Genomic DNA, 24,376 nt, shown 5'->3' on the forward strand with positions numbered 1-24,376 from the left:
GATTATATAACAGAGAGTTGGATCGCTGACCAAAATCCCCTGCCATAGGACTGTGAAAATTTTACTGATCTTGTGAAGGACCTGGGTTGTGTTTCCAGCACCTACATGGTGACTCATAAAGGACTGTAACTCTAGTTCTAGAAGAGCTGATACCACCTTCTGTCCTCCACAGCTTCCTGCACATATGTGGTAGACATGTATTCACACAGTAATATACATACAAACATCAATAATAATAGTAATAATAATAAATATTTAGATTTAAAAGGTCATACCATTTAAATAGTATTGCACCTCCTAAATATTAGATTAAATAAACTTCATCATGAAGAATATTTTATCATAGTTCCTTAAAATGCACTAAGATAGCAGTTTAAGTTTGCAATAAATTCAATGACTTATGCTGTAATTTGGATGCTAACGGTATCCCATAATTCCTTATATTACAGATTGATCCCCAAGATGACACTATGGGCAGATGGTAGTGAGTATTGGGTGTGAGACCTTGTTGGAAATTAACGGCATCAGAGGTATGCCCTTGAAGAAATTGTGACCCTCGTCTCTTTCTCTTTCTCTTTTGTAATGGTTCTTGAGTCATGGAGCTGAGCAGATGGCTGCCACAGGCTCATAGCTAGCTGTGTATTACTTGTGGGACGCCCAAAGCGTTGGCACCTCTTGCTCCTGAGCGAAGCTTCCAGATCTTGGAGCCAACAAAAACCTTTTCTTTATATGCTAATCACCCAAGTTATTTCATTAGAATAGCAGGAAACTGACTCATAAATCTTGGCATCCAGTGCCCTGAGAGGACTTGGTAATTGCTGAAGAAACTACTATCTGCCTGTTGAAGAAGAAGAAGGAGAAGAAGCAATGTTGGATAAACTTGGTTGTCAACTTTACTGACTCTAGATTCAACTAAGAGACATGTCTCTGGGTTATTCTGTAAAGCTATTTACTGGAAGAATTAAATGAGAAGACATCCCCTTCTCCAAAATAGGCAGCATCTTCTGGCAGTGGTGGCCCAGATGCAAGCATTCAGGGAAAAACTTACTTTTGCCTGTTCACCTTCACTCCTTTTTTATGAGTACATCTACTTTGCTGCTGCTACTTCTACTACACTCTACACTGACATCAAAAGCCAACTTCTTCAGCCTTCCCATGTGGATTGAATACCAGTGGCTCTCCATGAATCTTCAAGGTCTACATCAATGATTAGGTCTGCTAAGGTATGCAGCCTTGTAGATAGAGTGGTGATAGGTTTCTCAGGGTCTCAAGTATGAAGACAGCTATTGTTGGACCTCTCGGTGTGCATTATGTAAACCACTCGAATAAATCCTCTTTGAGACCTATTATTGTGTCACTGCTGCCCTTATGAAATATGCTACATATGAAATAATGGACATTCCTTCCAGCAGAGATGGTCGCCACAAAATTCACGCATTGCGTTTTCGGAAAGATAATCACGGTACTTATAAAAAGTCACCTCTAGTGATGACTGACCTGCACACTTAATTCTTACTAAGCTACCAATGGCCATAGCATTCTTTGTTCATGGACTGGTGAGCAACAAATGAGCTGGTGAGTGTCTAACACGGCAGTGTCTCAACAGAGACACAATCCCTATAGCAGTGTGTACTATCATGACAAGCCAGAAGGCTATTATCCCCATTCCTCAGCCTTGGAAATGGAAGTTTAGAAGTTACACATAAAGGATCCAGGCCCTAAGAAATGAACTAGAATGTGGTATGAGTTGTGTTGTGGCCAGTCTCTGGAGGTATATTGTTAAAATATAAGCAAGTATAGAAACAGAAGAGGAAAGGGTTCCTGCGGCCCTATGCTTTCACTCATTGGAAAACACGTAGGGTTATTTTCCACAGCTTAAACAGCTTACTATTTTGAGTGGTGAAAGAGTAGCTCTTCCCTGGACCATTTTCAACAAAGTCATCCCTGACCATCATCTTGGAACAAACTTGTTCACAGTGTATTTACTGGGAACTTTCAATAACTCCTTGGAACTCAATTGCATTCTGACATCCTATTCATCTTGGAGCTTATTTCCCATCACTGACCCTGATCTTATTAGAGAAGCCTTGGAGAATATCAGTAATAGCACCTTTTCCTTCTCCGTGTGACAGGTTACTCCAGATTGCATTTAATATCCTAAAATTGTCATTGATTGAAACTAGTTATTCTAAATGAACAGTTTAAAATGAATATCCCCCTTTTCTATTCCTTAATCCCTTTGCTCCCTAGCCACCTCCTTGATCTTTTCAAAGATTTCTTTTTAAGTGGTCAACAAGGTATGAAATTGTCCAATGAGACAGGAACAGAGAAGGGAAATTCCTCCCAGAGACTGGAGTTGTTCCCACTGGTTCTTAGAACCGAGCTTAGTATAGTTGGCACTCAAGAAAAGAAAATGTAACAGAGTCGATAAGTCATTCCTAACTAGAAGGTTGTATTTCCACACTTAGGTTTTCACTGGGGCTTTTGTGGGTGAGGAAGGGCCAGCAAGAGACAGCATGTATATGAAAAGGGTCATTGCTATTCAGACTCAGCATGTATATGAAAAGGGTCATTGCTATTCAGACTATCTACTTAAAAAAAAAAAAAATCTCCTCCCAACCTCATGTGTGTGTATGTGTGTATGCATGCATCTCCATGCATACATGCATGCCCATGAATGCGGAGGCTGCAGGTTGCCTGCATGTGTCATTTCACATACAATGCCTCTCTTGTTTTAGGTATCAGAGTTTTGCCACTAGCCTGGAGCTCACCAGTGGGTAAGTGCCCAAAGCACTGCGTCTGCAAGGATCTAGATTTGCATGTTGAGGGAGAGAAATGGTGTCGCAGGAGAGAAATGGGGCAGCATAGTAACGCTGAGTCTGGGATCCAGCTCTATTGCTTTTACTGACAGGGCCAAGTGACTTGCTTTATGTTGAGCTCAACATTCTCATTTATAAAGCGGAGCTACTTGCCCATCTTATTCCAAGGTGCAAAACGTTGTGACGGAGATCATGAAAATGCCTGATGCGGCACCGCGAGCTCAGGAGGCACAAAGTAAGCCCTGCTAGGTTGTTGTTAACCCCTGTTCTTTTAAATATAATCTTTTTTCTTAAAGTTTTAATTACGCTTATTTTTAAAGTTATGTCATTTTTATTTATTTTCTGAGGTGGGGACATATGGAGATCAGAGGACAACCTGCTGGAGTCACTGTGCACCTTTCACAGTAGGGGTCTCCAAACTCAAGACATCAGGTTTGGCAGCAGTCACCTTTGCCCTCTGAGTCTTCCCACCAATCCTGAAAAATGCTTTCTCCCACTCCCAAAATCCCCTTTCTTAATAAGGCAGAAAGGAAGAGAAGTCCAGGAGGGAACAAAGCAATAAGGAGCAGTCAAGGCAGGGCTGGGCTGATCTATAAGCACTGGCTACCCACACATACTCAGTCCCTCTTCAGGGGCACACACTTTCCTAACTTCGCTCTGCTCTTGTAATTATGTTCTTCACACCCCAGCCCTTCAGGAACTTCATATACACAAGCAAGGGAGATCAATAGAGGGATAGAAATGGCAAGCAAGAGAGGTGTTCTAAATTAACCAGAACCTTGCCTTCGCTGGTCCTGAAGCCCCAGGCAGCCCTTGTGGGGAGGTGAGAGCCCTAAACAGCAAATAGGAAACCGTCCTTTATGAAATAAGATCTCTATGACTCTCACTGTAAAAGGCCAGAGGAAAGAAAGTCTGGCTGAGTTTGAAGAGTGATGGATCTCAACCCCTAATTCCGCAGTAGGCAGCATTATCTCACCACCTTGGGATACGCTTGCACAGAATAGACTCCATCCCTCCTGTGAGGTTTTCATCACCTCTTCAGAAGTATTCAAATGAGTTGAGACAACTGTTTCTTTGGCAGGAGACTCCAGCTCTTAGCTACTCCAGGGCTCCAGTGCTTAGTCACTTCTCAGCTCATGTCACTGACACTTTGTTCTCACATTTGACACTGACTCCAATAACCTTGTAGCATCTGCCCTCTCAATTCCCCTGGAAACCATGGGAGCAGCCTGCTTCCGCGAGTGCTCCTTTCTGCCTCTCTTTCTTTTCCCCTTTTGACGAGGAAGAGAGCTATCAAGTATCTGGAACATTTTTTTTTTTAATTGAACTTCTAATTCCTGGAGTCCTTGTCCTCACTTCTTCCCTGGCATTTGCTTCAAGATCTGATCCTTTTCAAAAACGACCTGGCACCGAGCTGAGGCTTCCAAATGTTAACTCCCTGGCACTTTTCCCATAGGTGCTGAAGGGACTTTTCCTCTGATTTGCACACAAACCCTTTCATTCTGATGCATGGCAGGGTCAGCTGGGCTGGTTGCCTTGACCGCAAGGTGGTTTGGAGGCCATGGCCAAGGAACAAGATAAAGAAGTCTATTGCAGGCCATCTTTCAGCCACTCTCACCGGAGACTAGAGAAAAACACACTATCCTCCCTTATTCTCACTGGTACGCTTCCTGGAACATAATCCCATGGCGAGTTCCCCCTCATACCCCAGCTTGACAAACTGCCTTTAGGGAAGTCTGCACAGTTTCCTGACACCTCATTTGTGTCGTTTTCCTGTCCGTCCTCAGAGGAAGCTGCTAAAAATTATTCTGGTGTAAAAACCTCCTCTCCCCAGGTGTCACCATCAGCATTAACTCCATCAGAGGACCAGGGAACAGTATTGATTTCACAAGGCCCGTGTCTCCTGCCCCAATTTCTAGATTCCCCTGTCCAATTCTTCTCTCTCTTCCTTTCTTTCTCATTCCTTCATGTAGAAGGGGTGGGAGTTGGGGTGTGGTGTGGGGTATGGGTAGGGTGGTTGGCTGCTTGTGGAGGTCACAAGAAGGAGGTGGATCTTTTGGAGCTGGAATTACAGGCAGTTGTGTGCCTGCTGACAGGGGTGCTGAGAACCAACTCATCCTCTGGAAGAGCAGCTAGCTCTCTCAAATGCTGAGCCATCCCTCCAGCCCCTCGACTTGGTTCTCGGAAAGAAAATGGAGCATGGTAAAAGGAAAGAGAAGATAGGCAAACATAGGTGAAAGAAAGACGCATGCATCTAGTTCTAATGCATTTGTTAACACACAAAGCCTTCTTGGGCGGGGCTATGTGAAGCTGGGAAAGGGGTGGGAGTGCAGTGATGCAGCTAATGCCACTACGCACCTCCAGAAACTCGAGCAACTGTAGAAGGAGAAGCTATTTCCTGGGGCATAGGAGCAGAACCTACTGCTTTAGAGGAAAATATAAACACCAAGGGAAGGTTCAGGTTCAACCAGTGTTTCCCAGGAGGAGCATCCGAATTGAGACTTGATTGAAACACCTATTCTATGCCAGCTCTGCTGTGGGTCAAACTCAGTGACAAGTGCTATATACCCATGCCAGCACAGAGTGCAAACCACCTGGACATTGCAAGTATGTTTGAGGAAGGACAGAAAAGGAGCTTAGAATTCAGGTGGAAAGGACAAGTATTAGTTATCCTGTATCGTGTATTATTCTAAATATGTCACGTTTAGTCTTTAGAACACACTATTCAGGAAATATTATTACTTCCGTTATAAAAGTAATATTCAAGGGGTTATACGCACAAGATCAAGTATTTTATTGTAGGTAAGTCTTACTCAAGAGGCTTGATGCTTACTCTAATTGCAAACATACACACTTCACTTTGGTAGAAAAAAAGAAGCCATTCTGAGCAGAAGGAGCAACTTCTGCTAAGTTTTGTAAACATGAGGAGCACTCTCAATTCCAGAATCTTCAAAGACACGATGAGTGTAGAATTGTAGCACAAGAGGACATTTGAAAGATATGCTGATACTCGCAATAACTGGAAGATAAAAGGGAACTAATTCGGGGGATTTGAAAACAAAATCAACAAAGTTTGGTAATTAATCTACTGTGGATATGAAAAGATAAGAGAACTCATTGTGACTCCTAGTATTTTGCTTACTGGAGTTTGTGTGTCAAACTTTAAAAAGAGGAACTTAAGTGTGGTATTTTCAGTTTGGGTCCTAACTGTATTTATACCCCAGGGAGAAACTCAAAAGGGGAGTTCGAATAGTCAGGTTCCTACATTTCTAAAGTTCAGCAGGTGATTTTCATTGGAAAAATAGATTTAGAAGTCACCTCCACAGACTCATAGAAGTCAATGCTACCAGAGTCATTGATTTATCTCAAGGAGAGGGTGATAAAGGGAAATAGAACTGACAAGCACGACCTAGAAAGTCAGCATAAGAAATTCAAGTAAAGAAAGAAAAGAGACAAATGAAAGGGGATTCCAGTATGAAAACACAGGGTTAATAGACAGATACATCCTCCTGTTTTCCTGAGATGCCACTACTGGGAGCTGTCTGCTTGTTCATTCTAAAGATGTGGTAGGTGACATACACAGTCCTAAGGTGCTTGCCACTGGCCAGTGTTACAGCCAGAAATAAAAGTCTGAGCTTCTAATTCCAACATGTACCTGAACTGCTGTTTGTCTTTGCTTTTGTTTTTATTTCGATGAACCTCAGTGTGGAGAACTGTATATGAGAACTCAATAAATAACTTGGAAAAGTCCATCTTTCAATCTCAGACTTTGCCTTAACTTTCCACTTTCTCAAAGACAGTGTCCATTTGGCCACTGTGAGAAGGGAGTGAGTGTGCACACTGTCTTCCCGGTTCTTCTAGACAGATGATGAGAGGAAATGACCTATCCACCGCTGTCAATGGGCTTTAGCTTCCCATTTATCTGTTAAAGAGACTGATGCTACAAGATTTAAAGAAATAAGGAAATATAACGTCATATACTAGTGTCGTTATGTCACATTCTGCAGTTCTAATAATGGCTTGTGTGAAGTTCATTGCTTACTTCACAGGCATTCACTGCTAATGGATATTTGGGGAGGGGAATTTTGTTAATACCTAGGAAAGAGTAGGTTGGTTTTATAGTTTTGTCATCTATATTGGGGGAGTATGATGAATTCTAATATAATGCTTCTGTGTTTGTGAACTTGGCACTTCTAGGAAATGCCAGTAATTGAGAGTAACCCCACGGTTATTTAAAGCGTCACTGCTTTCTGCCATCAGAGCAAGCCTAGCATTGTGCAAGGGCCTCATGTCTCCTGTTAGAAAGGAGTTAATGTAGTCACAATATGACATGCTGTTTTTGTTCCTTACCTGGATCAGCCAGCCATAGTCTAACAATGCATTTCAAAATACTGCTTGCTGATGGAAGTTCCAACTGAAACCTGTTCTCTCCGATAAGTATCTTCATCCCATTCATCGTAGAAGAAAAAAAATCTTACTGCTAGCTAGCATTTTCATATGCTTTGGTTTGAGTCAGAGATAAACCCTGCCTACTGGAAACTAATTAATATCAGTCACCTGGAAAGCAGAAATTGGGAGACAACAGGCTTCTTTCTTGATAAACAGATTGCTGGGCAAGGGATGCACATGAATGTGACAATTCATTTGGCCAGAGAATTAGCAAAAATGAAACATTTTTCAAATAGATGTTTGGAAAGCTTGAGCAACTATCCCCAGGCTTCATCCATTTGAGTACAAGAGAGTCGTTTGCATGACATTGCAAGCTTCTCTCAGTCGCCAGGATCAGCAGAAATCTGTAGGCCTCCAGGGAAGTACCCTTACAACAGTAACCACCAGAGCTGTCCAAAATGATAGGGAGACTGGATTTGAACCCACATCCTCAGGAGTCCCCTTTGGCTGACTCAAGTTTCTACTGGTTACAGAACCAAGAAGGTTGTGCTGAGTACCTATAACCCAAACAATTCCAATCAGAGGCACAAAGCTAACCTTGTGATGTATAGAAGGAGGAATCACATAGCTTTCATGTCTAGAGGTGATATAGGCCATGGGAAGTCATGGCTCTGAACATAGCCCATGGTCTGCAAAAATCACATGAGGTTAGCTCAAGGGAGGACTCACAGAACTGTTTTAACAGTTGTTCTATGAATGAGCTATGGAAAGGAAAAAAAAACGTTACACAAACACTGCCTATGTGTAATTTGTCAGAGAAGTCTGGAAGGTTCATTTTTCCAAATGAAGAGTCATAAGTTGTCATTTATATGAGTTTCAGTAGAATGGCACTCTATAAATAATTCATAGATCACACCTTTGGGGATTGATTTAGTTAACCATCGTACTCGATCCAGTTTTGTTTGATTCTCTGTGCGCTCAGCCAACATTCATATCAACATCATGGACAAAAATAAAAGCAAACCAACTCTGAATCTGATATGATACCCTCAGGGCTAGATGAAGAAACCAGAAAGAAGGTATGAGGTCTAAAATCTGGCACAGATGGAGGAGGGATTGCAGCATGAACAGCACTACAACTTTCTGTAGTGATGTGTTCATAAGCAGATAGGTACCAAAACCATGGAGGCTCTAAATGCTCACTTGGTCTGTCCCACTGTGTGACCTGCAGCCAGGGTCTTGCCACCTGTGCCCCTGAGCATCCTCTTTATGTTCTTCCATAACCATACTCTAAAGTCAGTTCTAATTCTTCAAGTCTCTGAAAATAGGCAAATAGAGTATGTACAAAATCAACCAATGCAGGATGTCACTTCATCTGAGGTTTCTTTGGGAGTAGAAGTGTGATGTTGGAGAAATACGATGACGATGCATGGCATGGATTTTGTGTTACTACTGCTCAAGATGATTCACTAAGCTGTCAAGAGGTTCACAACTGACCAAAGGCTCTCAGACAACTCCTAGTCAGTTCTTTCCCCTGATCTATGTAGGAGTCCAGGAAATCTGTAGCAATGGAAATCTACGTAAATGGAATGTTTTCTATGTGTGTATTAGATAATGGAGTGGAGGAACACCAAACTTTTTCCTTCAGGGTCATCCCCTTTTAAAATATGGATATTCATTGATAATGTGCCTGGGCCCCAGATATAGAAGGACCTATATATCATGGAGTGATACCCTGCAAATGGATCCATATACCAACTACAAGCAGATCCGTAAATCAATTTTGATCCCAATTTTTCCAGAATTAAATATTGTATTTCTTCCATTAAGCTCAACCTCCTAGCAACAATTCCCTTCATGCTTGGTGCAAGAAATAAATTATGAAGAGATTATTTTCTGGGAAAATTAGTGGAAAAATCCTGATGCAGACAGCTCCTTTCTGATGAAAATCTGACTTATATGTTTGAGTAACAAACCCATGTTCAGGAGTTTCTAAGTAGAAACTTCCCATTTCCCCAAAAGAGACAAGCCCATAAGACACTGTGTAGTAATCAGATCATAGATCTAAGTGTCTGTGCTGTATGCCTTATTCACACATTCAAAGCCAACTCAATAGGTCTTTTTAGTTACATTTTTACCTGCATGCATGAAGTACTTTGGAATACTGAAACAATTTAGGATCATATTTAGTTTGAAGCAGTTCAATTAACTTAAGTTCAGAAACATGTGCTCCAGCTAGTAAGTAGTTTAATTGGTTCTGTTAGGAGAAATAATTTCTTCAGTGCTGGGCTTCTAAATGGTTTCCGTGGAAGGGCATAGACATTCACAAATATTTGGGGATATAACTCTGAGGAGCCCAGCAAAAATCTATAACTAAAGAAAACACACACATACACATGCACATACACACACACACACACCTAAGACTTGGTTTCCATTTTCTCCTATGATTTTATTGTGTTCCCTTTCCTCAGAACAACTTTATAACAATCCATAAACAAGACAAAGGCATGGGCCAAAGGTTCAAAGACCTTTACAGCTATTGCTTAAATACATTTATAACCGTGAGTCAAACTGAAACAAAGAGGAATGTAAAGAGTTCAGTGAAGCGTGATTAGCCGGGACAAGGGACAAGCTTCTAAGGCAACGCCACACACTGGAAGAAGGGAAGGCCACCTCCCATAAAAGGCTCAATTGTTCTGATTACATTTTTATTAGACGGCACAATTAGCAAATTGCAAAAGGAGAATATCATGAAACAGTCCAAAGGCACAAGGTAATTTTGCATTGTGCCTTTGTTTGCAACAAAGTGTAATAAAATAAAATGTCAATGGGAAAAAATTCATAGAAGCTAAATAGTAGATGGAAATGAGACAAAAGAGGGAAGTGACTTGTTTTAGGAACAATACTGGGGATAGAGAGATGGCTCAGTAATTAAGAGCACTTGCTGCTCTCGTAGAGGATCAGGATTCAGTTCCAAGCACCCACGTTGTGACTAGCAACTCTAACTTCCGTCCCACGGGCCTGACACCCTCCACTGCTGGGCTCAGGCACTGCATGCATGTTATGTAGTTATATACATGTAGGCAAAACACTTAAACACATGAAATAAAAAGAAGTATTTAATAAAAAAAAAGGAACAGTTATAAACATAGTGGATAAAGTGTTGAAACATTATCAAATTGAGTGGCAGTTTCGTGGAGTTTCCTTCTGTTACTGTATATATTTATCTGTTTATTGTCATTAATAAAACTTCTTTGCCAATTATGAAAACCCCAAGTCCCAGGTTTTCTTCAAAGATAGTTCAAAGACTTCCTAAGATTACACATCACCGACTAACTTCCATTCTTCTCTTCTTCTTAATTCTAAAGGACCTCTTTCTTCCTGAGCCTGGCCACTGATTGGGATCAAACACAGACTCTGAAATTTTGAATATTGACCCCCTCCTTCTTCCTCATAGTAAACATAAAATGTAAGTGTGGCCAGGTTAGCATGGTAGAGAGAAATCCAGATACAAATATTCCAGAACTCTTAAGAAGGTATTCTCAATAACCCACTCACACCAAAGTAGCCACAGGAATAAGAGACCATCTGGTCAAAGGATGTCTTGTCAGTATGTCCAGTGTTTGCAGGTACTGCAGCCTTAATCCAAAATCTTCTAAAGTTGCTTAAAAATCATAGAGAGCTACGGTATATGCTAATTTTGTTATTTAATTCCTCGGTGGTAAGGCAATAACACCTTAAACCACCAAATCTCCTTTAGTGCAATAATTGGATTAACAATGGCTATAGCACAGACCTATTGCAGGTTCTTCAACATGTCATTTAAAGTTTTAATTAGAAAATGTTGCAAAGACACGTGTTGGTTCATTCAAGTACAGTACTTCTAAAGGAGGCTGTACACACATCCCAAGGTCCTTCCTCCCACAGAGGAAATCTGTCCTCTGTCTTCACAGACATTGGTCATATAGATGGTTCAAATTTAAGGTAAAATTAAAATTTTTATATATTAAGATTATCTGCCCATATTAAACTTCATCAGGCGATGAAAGGAGACAGAGACCCACATTGGAGCACCGGACTGAAATCTCAAGGTCCAAATCAGGAGCAGAAGGAGAGAGAGCACAAGCAAGGAACTCAGGACCGCGAGGGGTGCACCCACACACTGAGACAATGGGGATGTTCTATCAGGAACTCACCAAGGCCAGCTGGCCTGGGTCTGAAAAAGCATGGGATAAAACCGGACTCGCTGAACATAGCAGACAATGAGAACTACTGAGAACTCAGGAACAATGGCAATGGGTTTTTGATCCTACTGCACGTACTGGATTTGTGGGAGCCTAGGCAGTTTGGATGCTCACCTTACTAGACCTGGATGGAGGTGGGTGGTCCTTGGACTTCCCACAGGGCAGGGAACCCTGATTGCTCTTGGGCTGACGAGGGAGAGGGACTTGATTGGGGGAGGGGGAGGGAAATGGGAGGCGGTGGCGGGGAGAAGGCAGAAATCTTTAATAAATAAATAAATAAATATTTTTTAAAAAGATGGTCTGCAAACAACACACATTTACTGAAAATTATGCTCCACAGATTGATCTTTTCTTAGGACGGCATTGTTTAACACAGTGTTCTCTTGTGATACTGGACCAGCAGGTGGACTACAGTTCACAGTGATGCCTGAGCTCATGAGGGAAATTACAGAACTTGGCAATTTCCTACTCTTCTCAACTGTGAGGGCTCAGAGATTATACGCATGGGATGATTTCTGACTAAACTATACATCTTCAACTTCTGATATGTTTCTTGGGATATAATCTCTATCACCCATTGATGCAAAGCAACTCTCTTCATAAAACATGGCAAGTGAAAAAGTGTATATGTGAATGAGGCTCGCACAGAGACTCTGAATGACCTGCTGCTGCTCTTAGGAAATTTACATTTCAATATTTTTTGTACTGGTAGCTAGGTGTGGAACAGGATTCGCATCTATTTCTTTCTGCTCCGTGTATAGGCTGCAATCATCTGCATGTTTGAATTTCATCACTGTACAATGGAAGACTGTAAACTACGAAGAGTTTTTGATACAACCAGACGGGAACAACAAAGCTACACAAATGCTTAAGCAGCCAATTTACTCTGACAGAAGGTTTTCCCTTTCATCATCAATATTTTGTTCCTGGAGGCTTTGTACATTGCATGACAGGGAAATAAGTTTTGAGGTCAGTTCAACTTTGCCCTGTTCTAGACAGTAATTGTCCCAAACCTCCATTTCCTCATCTATAAAATGGGAAGGGTTATGTTTCTCCCTTGTCCTTTGGTTATATGGACTGATTAAGAAAGTGCCTTGTAATCAGCTAGGCAAAGTGACTGCTGAGAGGGCAAATCCATAATAAATGGTAGCTGATATCATCATTGCAATTTTCATTATCTTCATATTCTCATGGCCTGCTTATCTGGAGTTTCAACTCGAGGTAGTGTTTTTTTTTTTTTTTTTTTTTGGTTTTTTTTTTTTGCCTTCATTCAGTGAAAGATTTGCCTTAATGGACAAATTCGCAAAAATCTGAATGGAGGATATTTAAGAAAAAGTTTCAGATCCAGCCACACCATTATCTGAGGCCAAATTTGGGGGAAAGGGCAACAACCGGGTACATCTCATAGTAAGAAAAGAAGTCTTCTTTTTGTTTTTTAAATTTTTTATTCATTTTACATACCAACCACAATTTCCCTCCCTCCACTTTCCCCTCCCCCAGCTTCTTAAGTTGATCATGTTTCTAAATAAAATTTACATGCCAAAGTTAAGAGGAAAGAAATGTCTTTCAATATCTCCAATACTACAAATTTGCATGTGCCCATGCTAACTATCAGATATAGCTTTTAAGGGAAGTTAATGTTAACCTCTAAATACTCAAAGTCTGCCAAGATCTCTTGTTGCAAACGGCTATTTGGAAATGGCAAGAATGAACCATCCAGGAAAGAAAAAGGAATCTTCCCAAAAGCATAAATCAAATATGGAATACTCTTTGTGTTGTATGTGGGGTGAACCTTATATTTTATAACTGTAAGACATGAATGCTTAAATGTTGTATCTGAAATCCTGTGTTTCCATCCTACCAGCAAGGCAGTAAATAGGGCTTTAGTCAAATCCTCTAAGCTAACAGAGAGACAACCCGACACATAAAACCAATCTACAATATTCATTCTCTTCTTCAGAGATCAGCTACTTATCCGTACAACCTCTTCTTCTGTCTATGTGACCTCATGGAACGTGTAGACATAAAAGGCAAATCAGACCCAAGATATCTTTGCCTGCCTTGCTTTGTACATGATGTTCAAAGGTGTTTGATTAACCTTCTATTTACTCCTTCTGTTTCCTTCAGATGACCTTTACACTTAGTCCGTGTGATTGTGTGACACACTGGCACCATGTGACAAAGCAGCCCTTGTGAGCTCTCTATGAATTATTTCATTCATCAGCCTCAGGCCCTTGTAATGTCCCTTTATGTGTTACAAAGCACCTGCTGTTGGATGTGGGAAAGACCAGCGCAGGTGTAGGCACCTCCCATACTGCAGATGCTGAAACCAAATAATGGGTGGTGAATTTGCAACTTTCCCTCCAATTATTTTCCTGTTGGAAATCTCCATTGCAATTTAGATCACTGGCCCAGGGAACAGTCATTCACTGATAAATGAGACATGCTTTCAAAGGTTGGTATCTCTAAGCAATATGAAACATTTAACGAAAGGGTGTGCTTATCAAAGGAAAACCTGCTAAGTGGTTAAGTGAGGAGGAAGGACAGCTTTGCTCCTCTAAGTATTAAGCAAGACTTTTAAGTGTTCTGTGAAGCTGCTGTAAGAACAAGCAAGGTGCCTGATTGGAAATGCAGGGAGAACGTGGAAACGCAAATGAAGACAGGACAGAATTACCAGGAACACCCAAGTCAATCAAAGGAAAGCACCTGTGAATTTCCTTAAACGATTTGCTGGAGGGGATTGTGTGGTAACCACATCACCAGAGCTGCTGTTTCTCTCATCAATTAGTATTGTTACGAAGAAAGTTGACTATAGAGCACCTAATAGCTGCAAAAATAGATTCCCTCCAATTAAGTAGTCTAATAAGCTCTTTAGGCTTTCACCACTTAAGATTCTTTCCTCCCCATTTAATTTCAGCTTTCACTTGGATGTCATCTTGTTGAAAATTCATCAGAACTACGTGTGTGTGGAAGGGAGAGGAGATAAGGTTCCTAAGTGCCCCGATGCTCAAAGCCCAGCAAAAGCACAATAATTTTTTCCCAAGCAACCTAGAATTTTCACTAGTAATTTAGTTTCTTCCTACTAGAAGTTAATATATGAAAATATATGAAAATGGTCAATATGCAAATTCAGATATCACACTCGCTAGTTGCCTTCCGTAACTGCTATGTGCATAAATTTGAAACAATACAATATTTTAAGATTCCTGATTATAATAATGCCTTGGTGTGCATATGTGCATGTATAATTATGTTCATTTAATTTAATCATGAAAATATTACAGGAGCATTTGATTTGTCTCCTCTAAAAGTTCTCTCACTTTTTTTTCAACTAATTAATTCCACTAAGCTTCATCTGTGAGTCTTCTGGTTACAGGCAAGGAGCGGTAAGCTAACAGGGACATGGTTGCGTTGCTATGGAATTGTGGACAGCAAGCCAGCATCGGGAGGGTGGCAGTCTCTTGCCCTTAATCAGTGAGCCTGGCTATGCTTTTCAGTAGAAATGGGTCTTGAAAATATTCTAATTTTATGTTCATTTCTTTCAGCAAGTCCTTGGTACCCTTGAATGCTGAGAATTTGCCCTGAAGCAATCACCTGATTGCACAGAAGAGACCTGGAAACTAGCCCATGTGACCCACACATTCCGCATGCTTCACTGGAGTGCAGCTTTGGGGACGGCGTGCAGTTACAGAATCACATGGGATAGCTGAGAACAAACGGGTGGAGGACATTTAACTTTATGCACTAGAAACACTGACGGTACCCCTATAACAATAATGGAAGAGAGGACGGCTGACCTAACGGGGATTGAATGTTAGCCTTCTCCTGCCAAAGAATCCTTGTCTTCCTCACACAAAAGCTGTTCCTTTCCTCAACATATTACTAGAGACCAGGAGAAAAGAAATAGGTTGCTTTGTACCCATCAATGGAATCTACACAACATCTTTTCCTCGGGGATTAATTCAGCTTTTGATTAAATCTTTCTGAGATTTAAATCATGATGTTACAAACCTCCAAGGATCTTCTCTCTGAGTTGTGACCTTCTTTATTACTCTCTGTTGTTTGATAAAGTACAAAGATTGATTTATAATGGTGCACAGCATGCTGAAACAAAAAAAAAGGGCCAAGGAGAAATCGCACAATGTGAGATTAATATAAAGTAAATATTGCAAAAGTAGGCTTTGTTTAATATGTTCCATAATTAATAGTGAGTTAAAACTTTATATCTAGTAATACTAGTGTCAGATGAGTGTAATAGTAATGTTTGGACTGCAAATTTCATCCGGTGATCTGCTAAATAACCCCACAAATATGAGAAAACTGGCAATGTTGAAAAAGAATTTCAACTCAATATCACACTGTTCATAGTTTAGACCATTTTAATATGGAAAATTTTTGAAATGAGATAGAAAAACTACTGTCATCATGTACTCAGTTACTTTTGGTTCTGATAATGATTTTTGCCAATAGTATCATCCAAGATGGAATTAATTTAACATTATGAGGGCAGAAGAAAACAAGTCTATTATTTCCCATCAAGATGTTCCAATACAAAGCTAGCAGCTAAGATCACCTAGAATCCCCATTAACTATCTACCCTCCCCCAAAAGGCTTATTAGAGTAAATAGTTAATTCCTTCAGAAGTACTTTTATTATTTTAATATCCTGGCTTCTTCCAAACAGAAGATAAAAAGATTCCCAGTACAACATAAGCAAAAATGGAAGTTGAGTCAGCTCTGATACATTCCCTGGATCTCAGTAAAACTTAGGATCTATAGTTGTATAACTGTATGACTTAACATTAAGTTTTTTATCTCAAATGTTGACAACGTATATGAATGAATTTTACTATTTGTGTAGAATGGAAGTAGCACCATAGAGAGTGTGTTTCCTATGTTATTTGCAGGATTTTGGTGTATTTTAATGAAGTTTAATCACATTTCAATATTCACAAACATTGTTTGCTGTGGATTTGGTAGGGTGGGTGTAAGAAGATATATTCGGTTGTGAGTCTCCCAGTGTTGTGTGTACTCTGCTCTTGAGTACAGAGGAACACACAATATCAGCAGAGGCTGTAATAATAACAATGCCTTTATCTTTAAGATCATGACTTGCTACCAGGCACAACAGACAGCCAGACAGCAGGACATACCTGCAGCGACCTGCCCATTCCTATACAACCTGGTAACATGAATAGGACAAGGCCTTTCTCCCGATGTAAGTCATCAAAAAGTATCTGACTAATCTATAATAGAATCAAGATCCCTACCAAATATTTACCTGATAACCCTCCAGGCCATAATTTAACCTTAAAAGTACATACTTTCCAGGGTTACTTGCACAAATTGAGCTAAGCCATTTGATAAAGTTCCACGTCAATTTTCACCCACTCAACCTTCATTATAGAAATCAACCACCCCTCCCCTTTATACTTTGAAAAACACTAGGTAAAATACGAGAGGTGGACACGTCCTCGGAGCTAAAGCAGCGAGGAAGGGAGAGAGGCCTGAGAGGAAATTGAATAGTAAGCAGCGATGTGCACTGATCTGAGAAACATGCCAACAATTTGGTTCCGTTAAATAAGAAAAGCAGAAGTAGATTTGAAACATTCGTTTCCCTTTATTAGCTCAGTGAGGCTGATGTGTACTGCACATTAAAAAAAAATCACAGGAATTTTCATACAATGAATAAAACCACAACAATACATGTAGAATTGGCAGGTGGAAAAGAGCCGGCAAGGGCTCAAACTAATCGCTCGCTTTCCCTCTTCAGCATAGTTCAACCAACAGTGTTACACTTTCACCTACAAATCTTAAAGTAGCTCCATCAAATCAGCAGTTTTCACATTATTGAAAATGTCTGTCACATAGGTACAAATTTAGAATCATCACATTATATTATATGGCTATTCTAGGTCATCTATAGATCAGATCTTAGACTACAGTGATTGAAGTTCTCAGTACAGCCATCAAAAAAGGACACATGATCATTACCTACTGTTAGCTCACATCTAAAGGCATGAAAAGGTTTCCTTTTTTCAACTGACCCAAACACTTTACCCCAATAGTGCCAAGTTCCCTCTCTGCTGTTTTGAGTGTTGACAGCTCAACCATTGTTCTCAGAGTCCTTTATAAAAACTGATTTTGTTGCGCTGAAAGAATTATTCTGCTACATTTCTTTTCTTCTTCTTCTTCTTTTTTTAAATAAAAACCCCGCATTTCTAAAGCACCAGTTCGGGTACCAAAATTGTAGATGTAGTACTTACCACAGCATGAAAGCAATGGCCCATGGTCATCTGAAAGTCTTATAGATCTATGCTGAAATTTGCCTCCCATGATGTTGGGGTGCATATGTTGCTGGAAAGATTCTCTCCCAAAGGAAGTGAAAAAAAGAAAGAAAGAAAGGAACACAGCTTACAGCTTACATTTTGATGGGCTACCCACAGTGTCTGCATAAGATACAAAAGCTTCACTAATTTTAGATGCAATCTGAAGTCCATGGAGGAAAACTATCTTCATGGTAACAAGATTTGTCAGGCCAAAGGGTGAGGGAGATCAATAAATCCTCAACATGAAATCTGTAGTGTTGTCTTTTGAGAAGTAAGAAAAGAAATCACGTATTTCAGTCATGTCCATGATTCAGGGCAAACAGAGAACAACGTATTTAAAGTTGGATCACAAAAATTGAAAGGCAAAATAGAGAACGCATCTGGTCCTTAAACACATAACAGGATTTACTAAATATTGATTTCTTAAAAATAATTTATTGCTCTTAATAGTCTTTTTTATTATTATTCTACAACAGAAGATACTCAAAATTCAGAAAGAAAGACTGTAAACTTTAGTTTGGCGTTCACAAAGAGTTAAAATACCTGCATTGAACCTACAGAACAAGAATTAGGCGGATTAAAGATGTGTTACTGTTGTAACGCAGAACCTGTGAACACAATTCTTTTATTTCATAGTTATTTATTGCTTTCTATCTACTTAGAAAGAGTAAGCCAAACACTTGAGCAAGCATCCGACAGGACAGACAGTGGATTCACTCAGAACACAATATGCTGGTGATAAATGAACGCAGCCCTCAAAATTAGCTGCATTGGCCTGGGGGTGAAACCCATTTTGTAAGATCGTGTTGGGTGAGAGAAAGGAAAAGAACAATTAAGTAATAGTAGGTCTATCACATCTTCCAGAAAAGTCACGTCAGCCAAACAGTAAACACATCTCAATTTGGAACTCAAAAACATACTCCAAACTTTAGTGATTTCCATGGCAGTAATTCCACACTCAGATGAAATCCTGATGCTCAGAATGGAGGTTTTTTTATTTCTGACATTTATTATTGTTATTATTATTAAATTTAGCAGAAGCAATGTCACCACGAACAACATCATGGTCACGTCAGAGGCCATGCTAGTGAGAGAAGGAACACTGCTTCTGCGAGAGCTGAGTTTCCCAAATGAAGAACTTACACTCCCACCTGACAACCGCCATGCACCCTGGGTAGAAAGTCTCCACTGGCCGTATTATTTTCATCATCTCATAATTTATAATAAATAGGCTATCTGCAACTGATAAATATGTCTCTTTAGTAAACAAAGGAATGAAATATCAGTATTTATACAGGATGTATAACTGTAAAAAATACAGATTAAATACCATCATCATATTCTGCCAAGGGAAAGAGATACTGGCTTCAAAGATAGTCTTCAGACACACATTAATTATTGTAAAAATCATACTGTAATTATTACCTCAGCATTTTGTATCAAATTAAAATCACAAAAATTAAAACAAAACAGCATTTTAAAAAGATTTTTTTGACCTCTAGTTTCAAAACTACTGTTGATAGAGAAAATAAAAACATTTCTTAATGGTTCCCCATTGAGAGACTTTACATAAAATCATGATATTGTCTAGAAAAATTTTAGATGAGAAAATTTCATTCCCCTAACAAATCCAGTGTATAAAACTTCAAAGAAAAACAAGCAACAAGAAAATGTGGAAAAATATCGCAGAAGTGGCTAATACCTTTAGGGGCCTAGGATTTTTGTTGTTCTTGACAAGATGCTTAGATCGAAGCTCCTACGAGGGGATGGATGTGCGTGAAGCGTCAATTTGTTGTAGTGCACTCAACGGACACACACACACACACACACTGTCTTTTGTTTTGTTTTGTTTTGTTTTTTTACAATCAAATATATATAAGCAGTAAGTTTAGCTTCTAAATATGTTAGTGTACAATAATTGTTTCACCTCATAATTACATTTGAATATTCTTGATTAAGAAAAATTTAGCAGTTTTGAAAAGAAGGCTGCATTTACAGTGCATAGCTGTAACAAAAAAAGAACATAGTTGTAGAGTATGTACATAAAATAAAAATACTCCGTTTAACATCTGTAAATACTTAACTACATCAGAGAATGTAGCAATTACACTATCTGAACACATCCAGAGAGTTCTACTCAACTCTCAGCAGTCATGTAACACCAGGTCTCCTCCTCAGAAGGAACCACCGAACACACTCCCCGCTTGACCAATGACAAGGCTTTGCAAAAATTTCCAGTGGAAGATCAACATTGTGGACATATACATAGGTGTCAGGACAAAGGACGAACTACAGAAACTTCAAAATGTTAGGAAAGTTTAGCATCTGTTGCCTGCAGTATCCTCTCCCACCCAGATTCCATGGCAAAAGGAAAGAAAGAGGAAGAGAGAGGGGGAAGAGAGAGAGAGAGAGAGAGAGAGAAAGAGAGAGAGAGGATATTAGTTCTGTGGAACCTGTAGTGTCTTCGGGATTGTCAGGAAATCGTTACGTTAAGAGAGAGAGCTTGCTGCAGGTTGGTTTTGCACTTTCTGGAAAGACGGTACCGGAGGCTGACAACAGACATCAGTAGTGTCATTTTAGGGTGGTTGGTTAGTTTTCTTTCCGTTTAATTTGTTTCTATTTATTTTCCTTTTGTATAGAATATGAACATTTTGAAGTTCTAGGTTTTAAGTGTGTCTTCATGGATATGCTGCCATTTGAAGGGGTTTGCCCTTGTTCATTCTGGTCAGGTGCCCCCAAGTCCTCACATGCGCACACATGTATGCCCCAAATAAGTACACACACACACACACACACACACACACACACACACTGTCACCAAGAGCCTCCAGGGAAAGCAAAGCTGACACCCGTGAATAAACGTGTGCTTACTGGATTTTCATTCCATCTCTTGCCTCTTCAGCAGCTGTGTTCATGTAAACCGTTGTTGTTCTTGTTCTAATGGTTGTTGTTTTGCTTTATTTTTTGTACAGAGAGTGTAAAGTAGGAGAAATTCCTAAGTATGACTTGCAAGAGTCTTGGGAAAGGACACGCTGTCCCTTGAGGTATTGACCATCTCTCTGTCATCCTCAGCCAGGGAACATGTTACCTGCGCAAGCTTCTCTGAGCTTCCTTCAGTAAACTATCAAAATCCAGAGAGTCATACTTGCTCTTGGTGGAAGCAGGGTCAAAGTCATCTGAATTTGAATCTGGAAAAAACAAAAAAACACCAAACCAGGTTACATGCATCTTTTGCTGGTGGCTTTCAATGCAATTCAAGATACCTGGTTCAATTGTAATGTAATGAATCAATGTACTTAAAAATGGTGCCTGAATTTTATTGAGTATATAAATGTAAATAGAGAAGGGAGTAGTCGGCTTTCAAAATCAAAAGCCAATTGATTCACTGTATACCGAAAAACTCAGAGAACACAGGAGTAGTAGATTTCAATGGTTCTTTAATATTTAATATCTTTATAGGTAACTACATTTCCCTTATCTTGGCATTTTAAATGACTTGCCAATGGTTCCCCAATAACTTAGATGGGAAGGTACAAGTAGAAGCTGGAAATAATTTTCCCATTAATGGATTTAACTTTATTGAGCATAAAATTTAGTGGGTTAGGATGGACAAAGATCATTCTAGACTGTCTTGGATTTTTCAACTTGTTCAAATCTGATTTTATGCAAAATCCCACGTTATGTCAAACAACTCTTTTAAAACACTTGTGTTTAGCAATCTATGTTAAAGTAAAATGCTGTTAAACACTTCCAGCCATTCTTTATTTATATCTATAGAAAAGAGTAGATAGTGCAGGCTGGTCTTATAAGTGAGAAAGAGTTTCTGGGAAATACAACCAAAACCTTCTGTGAATGAATTACTTTCTTGGGGAGTATTTATTTGAAGGGTAATAAAACCTTTCAGGGAAACATTAACAATCCTACTAACCATATAAGCATTCCATATTTTTCCTAAGCTAAGTTACAACACAAAAATCCAAAGGACAGGAGTGCAAGAGTAGAGACTATGGAAGCATAAATTGCAATATGAAGACGCACTTAGCTGGGGCTGGGGTGGAGCTCTGGGGTTTTGTGTAAGACAAAACATTAGGCGACCACGGAGGGAAATTTGCATTCCTTTTGCATGGAGGGAATTTAGAGAAGTGTAGTTACCTAATGTTGGGTTACCCTAAGACTAATTAATCCACAATTTAATATTCTGTATTTCTTTTGATAAATATTCAGAATGCTGGGAGACAATATTTCTCAAAAGTTTCTTCACTGTGGTGGACTTCACATAGACACCCATCTACACAAGCACACACATATTATCTCTCTTAACAGGCGTCCAAAAGAGATGCTCCTGCTGGATGAGACAGCCCTATGTGAGACCGCAGGAGGAAGTCAACCACACCCTCTTATGTTGAAGAGAAGATGCTGGAACATGGTAACATATAATGAAAATGTGGAAATAAACTAAAAGCCACCTCATTATTTTCAAAAGAAATTCTTAGAAATAATGTTCCCATATTAATGGATGCAAAAAAAAATCACATTTGTTTTCTTAGCACCTGGAAAACTGTTGCTCCAGGTAGGTAGTCAAAATAATGTTCTTGAATGGATGCATTAATCTCAGGCACCTCCATACTATTAAAACCATAGCTGAAAATATTCATGTTGGGATCTGGAAATTAATTACCAATAAATGGCAAGAAAAATGAAAAGATATATATGTTTATACATATATATATAACATAATATAATAGTCTACTATTTGTGTAAAGAACTAACTATGAATGTATTATTTCATTTTTCATATATGCCTGAACATGATTTCAATGTGTTAACTAATAGTTAATCAAAACCAGTATATTCTTAATATAAAGTCATCTGTTCTGATTCTGTCTTTCCTGACTAAGAATTTTTACTTTATATTTATTTACTTTATATGCATGGGTATTTTTCCTGCAGGTATGTATGAGCACCATGTACATGCCTCGTCTGATAGAGGCCGATAGAGAGTCCCCTGAAACTGGAGTTATGGACGGTTGTGAGCCACCACATGGGTGCAAGTAATCAAGCCTACGCCTTCTGAAAGAGCAATGTTTATTCTAGACTACTGATCCATACATCCAATCCTTCTTAATATTTTGTATCAAGGCATTTTGTTGGCAAGAGGCATTGCTTATATAACAGTAAATAGAACCAATAGATAGAAATTCCTAAATAGTAGAGAAAACTTCGAATCCTGGCTTCATCACAGTAGCCCTAATCAAATCACATTAATTTTTCACTCTCCTTTATAAAACTAGCTAATAAATCGTAGTTGCGATCATTATATGCTCTTCTAATAGCAATGTAGTAATCTTAGTCGGTTTTTGTGGTAGAGGAATAGGATCACGTGATAGGCAACTTCATTTGGAGAAGCAAATGAAACAGGAAAAACCGCAAAGGTAGAATCTGTCTAAAATCATAGAACATTTTTCTGTCTCAGTCCAATTAATAAGTATTATGTCAGTTTTCTTTAATGTTAGCACATCTATGAGTTTCCAATTGCTTTATGTATGTAGTACATTATTATGTTCCTTTTAATTAAGTATCACATGACTTGAAACATTTCCTATAAATTCTTCGTGGAAACAAAGACAAGATACTGGAAATTTTCACTGAGCTTTTAAGCTAGACCCTAATGTTAATTCTTCCATTTAAAAACAATCCCAAATTTCTAACTTCTTATTGCTCTTACTTTTAATTGTAGCCTATTTGTTTTATATTAGGCCTTGTGATATCAGCTCCTCCACCATTTAATATTCCTCCATGACAATATGAGTTATTTTATAAATAAACAATCAGAAGCTAATGGAGCTGAAATGCTTAGCCAAGATCAGCAGTGAACCAGGTCTCAAATGTAGGGTGACTTGATTTTAATGCTGCGGCTCTTTTGGCTACCTCAGAAATGTGTTGAGAACAGCATCTTTATGGCCTTAACATGCTTTAGGGACTTCGACTATCCCATGCTATTGGGATACGCATCAAATACGTTTTTCAAAAGCTAGGGAGTGAGCTTAGGAATGGTCAAGTTTCCATGGCTGCTGGCTAGGCAGAGAGATAGCAAGCTGAGGAACGTTTTCCTTAGAACTATTTCAGGCAGGCGCCAGTTCAATTTGGAAATATCATCCAATCCTCCCTCTCCCATGATGAATTGTGATCTAAAGACCCCTCTAGGTAGCTTGTTTTAAACTCTAGACATTGGGAGAGAGTAGAAATACCCCCAGCCTTCATCACGGAAGAAAATAAGTCAAATCAATTCAAGGCTTCAATCTGTCTTGACTGTTTTTATCAGCCAGCATTTGAACAAATGACTTGCCAGGTTTTATACTTTCATCCCTAGGCCTCTATCTCTCTAGCAGTCAGCTGCCGCTTCCCTGTTCCCCTCTATCTATTTAGCTTGTGAAGTGAATTATAGCATATTCCCCGTGAACAATGCTCGGCACCTATATCAATTACTCCAGAAAGACACAACTGTCCTGGAAGGAAAAAAGAAATCTAAGTAATTGGTATTCATTTTTGTCTTTATATAGCATCAGAGCAATAGTGAATGGATAGCTAATAAT

The 24,376-nt window shown here is 39.3% G+C and overlaps 1 protein-coding gene across 3 annotated transcripts in view; it reads right to left on the reverse strand.

Annotated features, from left to right (window-relative positions):
* Window positions 1-17,056: 17,056 nt before the first annotated feature.
* The window catches only part of Ppargc1a (PPARG coactivator 1 alpha), a 630,833-nt gene continuing 623,513 nt past the window's right edge, over window positions 17,057-24,376 (reverse strand). For all 3 annotated transcript variants that reach the window (XM_057772163.1, XM_057772164.1, XM_057772162.1), the window contains one exon: window positions 17,057-20,971. In XM_057772163.1, coding sequence (XP_057628146.1) covers window positions 20,868-20,971 — 104 coding nt within the window. In that variant the 3' untranslated portion in view covers window positions 17,057-20,867. The remainder of the gene's footprint in view (window positions 20,972-24,376) is intronic.

This window comes from Chionomys nivalis, chromosome 6 (genome assembly GCF_950005125.1).
Source record: "Chionomys nivalis chromosome 6, mChiNiv1.1, whole genome shotgun sequence".
Lineage (NCBI taxonomy): Eukaryota > Metazoa > Chordata > Mammalia > Rodentia > Cricetidae > Chionomys > Chionomys nivalis.